Source organism: Vespa mandarinia, chromosome 7 (assembly GCF_050613455.1).
Source record: "Vespa mandarinia isolate Hongniang chromosome 7, ASM5061345v1, whole genome shotgun sequence".
Taxonomy (NCBI): Eukaryota; Metazoa; Arthropoda; class Insecta; order Hymenoptera; family Vespidae; genus Vespa; species Vespa mandarinia.
The window spans coordinates 7,900,419-7,905,262 of record NC_140816.1 but is presented as its reverse complement, the minus strand read 5'-3'; the positions used below and the strand labels follow the sequence as shown (position 1 = coordinate 7,905,262).

The following is a 4,844-nucleotide window of genomic DNA, read 5'->3' as shown; positions in this document are numbered from 1 at the left end:
GGAACGATTATGAATTGATTTTAATTATAGAAAAATCTTTCGTATATATATAAAAAACATGGCTGCAAAAACTGCAAAGGCTCACGCACAACATGCGGCGAACATTGAAGTAGCAAGTCTTCACGTTTCCTTACCTCAGATGTTGGATCTTGCTCTGGGAACACCGGAAGTTAGCTTTTCTTAATAATAATAATAATAATAATAATAATAATAATAATAATAATAATAATAATAATAATCTTATTTAAATATTTGTTCTCTTTTTCTTTTTTTTTCCTCTTTATAAAATCAAATAATACGTTCGTTCATTCATCATTGGCTTTTCTCTAATAGGTCGGTGCGATTAACTTGAACATTCTTCACAATTTTCTTCACGTTCTATTGCATCAAATTAATCTGAGAACAACCAAGGTCGAATATAGAGGAGAAGATGCCAAACGAATAAAAGTCCGATGTTTTTCTTATTTTTTCCGTTTCCTTTTTTTTTTTTTTTTTTTTTTTTTTCATTAAAATTGAAACAATGTAATTAATAATTTTATTATTTCATACGTTGCAATTAAATTACAGACAATGGTAGCTTCGGCTAAAGCTGGTCCATCGTTGCATCTTCACGAGTACAGCATCACCGACGGTACCGATAAAGTGAAACAACGTATTCATAGTACAGATCAAGTGACGATAAACATAGACGTTTTTTCGGAAGATGGTAAATCGATGTATTCGAAAGAGAAAAAAAATATCACTCTATATATTCATCCGACGATATAACGTTTAGATCATAAATCTGCCGGTCAAGCATCAGCCAGTGCCCCGGTTACACCTCGAAATCTTAAAAAAAATGGGAAGGTACCTGTTCAGGCGACAAACGGTACTGCTGTCAAAAAAACGAAAGGTATTAAGCAACAAATAACTTCTGGATCCGAAGGAGAATGTCAAAATGTTATTTTCGTCGAGCCAATTATCGATGGCTCCACTCCGACTGCATTGGCTTTCAAAAAGCTCGAGCAAAGTGTAAATACTATAAAAAAAAAAAAGAAAAAAAATTAATTATTATAAAAAAAAATATATATACAAATGATATTGATTATCTATTATTATCATCTTAGGTAGAAAATCTTGAGCAACGATTTGAAGCATTAGAAGAATTGTCTACTAATCCTGAATTGGTTGAACGATTGAAAGGCAATATCACAGATCCTTTAGTAGACATGTGGAATATTATTAACATGAACAAAAGACTCGATGCAGCTGAGCAAGGAATCGATAAGGTATCGAAATAAATTTTTTCCTTCCTTTCTTCCTTCCTTTTTTTTCCTCTCTTTCATTTACCAATTATTTATTTTTTTTCATCGGCATGCATGACGATCCATTAATTGGAATTAACAATATTTTCTTGTTTTCTTTCTTGTTTATTTTTCTTTTTTTTTCTGCTTCTCTTTTTTTTTTTTTTTGCTAGCTCGCATCGATAGTCCAAGACGTAATTAAAAGTGGAACGGATCTTGAAATTGTTGGCGATCAATTAAAGGCATCGCGCGATGATAAAGAAAAAACCGATGACGATAACAATAACGTAAACATAGACAATACTATTAATGAAACAAATCAACATACACTTGGCGATGAAGAGACAACCGTGATCGATGCTCCAAATGCAGAAAATGTAGTTTCAGGTTTGAAACATATCGAAGAATTTTTTTTCTAAAATTCCAAACTCATTTCAATTAATTCTATTCTAAAATTTTATCGTTTAAAATCGATCAATCTAATTATACGCGATATTTTACTGAAGTAATTTTTCTTTTCCCTTAATTATTTTTTTCCTTTTTTTTTTTTTCTTTTTTTGATCAATCATATATTCCGCAGAATTCGAATCAAAAAAGGCACCGACGATAGCTGACAAACCAAATGATTCTAAACGATTAGACGAATTAAGAGATCAAAAGATTGAAAAGTGTTTCCAAAATATTGAGGCGGTTAAAACGACGATTGACGTAGCTTTGACGAAATTAGAAGATCGCCTTCATAAATTAGAAACGAAAGAAAGAACGATTGATACGACAGCAAAGATCGATGACGAATCGGCACCAACATTGGCACCGGCCGATGATCACTCACCTGACGAGTTAAATAAAAAAAAAATTCATGTATGTTTGGAGTACCTTCAAGATTTCCAAACGACAATTGACAATACATTCATCAATATGGAGGGTCGTCTTAAAAAATTGGAGAAGGATCACGATGAGCTTACAGAAAAATTGAAAAGCGTTGCGATACCAAGCGAAACCGGTGATAGTGATCTAAACGAATTGGTATCAAAGATACAAGATATTCAAGAGGATATGAGAAAATTAAATGAAACAGCTGATCGTCTTATGGGTGATACGGAGGATCGTGAAATGAATCTAAACGTAAGGACGTATTAAATTAAAAAAAAAATTAAATAGATATTTGTTAAAATAAATAACCTTTATATATGTACACGTATAAAATTTTAGGCGATGTTAGAACAAATAGAATTGTTAAAAACGATTAAAGCTGATAAGGAAGATCTCGAAGATGCATTGGCTGATAAAGCTGACGCTTATACAGTCAACAGAAAGGTTAAAGATTTTTATATTAATCGTATATAAAAATTAAATATATATATATATATATATATATATATATGTTTATAAATAATTAACAAAATATTTTTAATTAGGTTTCTCACGATCAATTTGATGCTGCCTGCGATGATTTAACACGTGGATTAGAGGAAGCTATAAGTAAATTAGGTAAACAGGAATCGATATGGCATCAAGCATTGGATGAAGTACAGAAAGAGATCGAAGGGAAAGTAGATAAGATTGAGATAACACCATTGAGAGAGTTTGTCAATAGTCGATTAAAGTCGCTTCAAGAGAAAATGAAACGTATGGCTGAGATGAGACGAGAAGCCGAAGCTGCTGGTACGAAAAAATTACTCAGGTGATATATTACAAACTTTCATTATTTTTTTTTTTCTTTTTACTTTTTCCTTTATCTTTTATTTTTATTATTATTATTATTATTATTATTATTTTTTTTTTTTTTTTTTTTTTTAATAGCTTAAGATTTATTTTATTTTTATGAATTAATTATTATCCATTTAATCAGAGACGTCCAATGTATATCATGTGATAAAGAAGTAGTTATGAGAACGGAAGAAACTGGCAAATTTGAGGCACCTACTATGCCTTGCACGATGAGTATGAAACCTTATCTAACTTACGAATTGGATCAAGTTAGAAAGCAGCAAAGAAGATTGCCTCATAGTAGGAACATGATTCAATTCGAGGCAGCCGTATTGGAGGAGACTAGAAAAATGAAAATATCTAAGGAAGAATCATTTGCGAAATCTCCCAGGTATTTCCTTATTCTTTTTTTTCCTTTTTTTTTTTTTTTTTATTCTACCCTTAGTGATTTTAAATTAATATTATTGCTCTTTCTTTCCTTCTTACTTTTTTTCTTTTCTTTAATTTATGAAGATAATAATCTCATTTGTCAATCATCGTCAGAGATCATCTTTGCAATCGTTATTGCGGTGGAAGTCATACGATTACAACTCCCCAGCAAAGGGTTATGCGAATGGGACATTTTCTTACGCAATGGGGTCCAGAGAGTATACAATTAACAGACGGTATGATAAAAGGAACCGACGGTAAGATGTATCGAAGTCGACCATTGCCACCGAAATACGATGTCTGTGGCGGTATAGTTCCATGTCCTGCTAACGAAGTTATTACGTCTCAGGTGAAATTATGAGAAAAGAAACAAAACAAAAAAAATTGATAATAATTAATGAAAAAAAAAAAAAAAAAAAAAAAAAAAGAAATTCTAATTTTTCTTCTTATTCAAAATAAATAAAACTTATTTCGATATACATCAGGAAACTTCAAGAGGTACTGGAAATATGTCTCAGCCTTGGCAAACTGCACGAAGTACATCAAGTGCCAGTAAGTCTGTAATAATAATTAATTTTTCTTCTTTCATATATGAATATTGTTCTTATGACACCTTTCTTTTTTTTCTCTTCTTTTTCTTTCCCCCTTTTTTTTTTCTTCCGTTTCATTTAATTTTGTTTATATAAGAAAAAGGTAATTCTGGAAGAATATCGACGAGAAAGAAAGATGTCTGTCCAGGTGTAAGTAAAATTTTTAATGAAACGAATCTTTTCAAAATTAAAGAAATTGATCAATTAATAATTAACGTGTAAATGTTTTTTTTTTTTTTCCGTAGATTTCTACGGAACATGAACAAAACGTGTCGGAATCAAATCAGATCAATAAAGTTGCTCTCGAAGTGCAATCTACGACCGAGGCATAACTTTTGCAACGAGGCAAAACATTTTGCAAACATTTAAAAAAAATACGTACTTATTTATCATATAAAAAAGAAGAAAAAATAAAGAAAATAAATAAAAGTAAAATATGAAATAATTACAATTGTTTGCACCTGGATAATGGCAACACCATGAACATCGTCGATAATGTAGCTTGCTAAGTGTCGATAACTTTTACGTTCTTATATCTTAATACAACCGTGTAACGTGTGTTGCATAAGATCAGGGATAATAAAATATAATATTACCGACAGATATTAATTGATTACTCTAGAAAACATTATATAATTAAAATCTAAACAAAAACACGTGTTTCCTTCAAATTGTATTTGAAAACACTATAAAATGATCAGAGAGTACCGAAGGACTTATTAAATGTTTTATTATTAAGGAGGAATTCCAGAGTACACAAGACTAGCTAGCGAAGTCGATTTCGGAACATCGGTGGTCTGCTGCTAAAACAATTAAAAAAAAAAAAAAATAA

The 4,844-nt window shown here is 30.7% G+C and overlaps 1 protein-coding gene across 1 annotated transcript; it reads left to right on the top strand.

Annotated features, from left to right (window-relative positions):
• The first annotated feature begins 567 nt into the window (after nt 1–567).
• On the top strand, nt 568–4,388 carry LOC118443604 (uncharacterized). Its single transcript, XM_085658443.1, has 12 exons — nt 568–706; nt 776–1,011; nt 1,107–1,268; nt 1,457–1,670; nt 1,864–2,408; nt 2,496–2,600; nt 2,702–2,967; nt 3,136–3,384; nt 3,537–3,771; nt 3,908–3,974; nt 4,110–4,162; nt 4,258–4,388. Exons 1-12 carry the CDS (start codon nt 571–573, stop codon nt 4,342–4,344), a joined length of 2,355 nt encoding a protein of 784 aa, XP_085514569.1. The 5' UTR covers nt 568–570; the 3' UTR covers nt 4,345–4,388.
• Nucleotides 4,389–4,844: the final 456 nt, after the last annotated feature.

Coding starts and splice junctions, on each gene's coding strand:
- LOC118443604 (XM_085658443.1), top strand. CDS start 571: ATGGTAGCTTCGGCTAAAGCTGGTCCATCGTTGCATCTTCACGAGTAC. Junction 3,385..3,536: donor TCATTTGCGAAATCTCCCAG/GTATTTCCTTAT, acceptor AATCATCGTCAG/AGATCATCTTTGCAATCGTT. Junction 3,975..4,109: donor ACGAAGTACATCAAGTGCCA/GTAAGTCTGTAA, acceptor TGTTTATATAAG/AAAAAGGTAATTCTGGAAGA.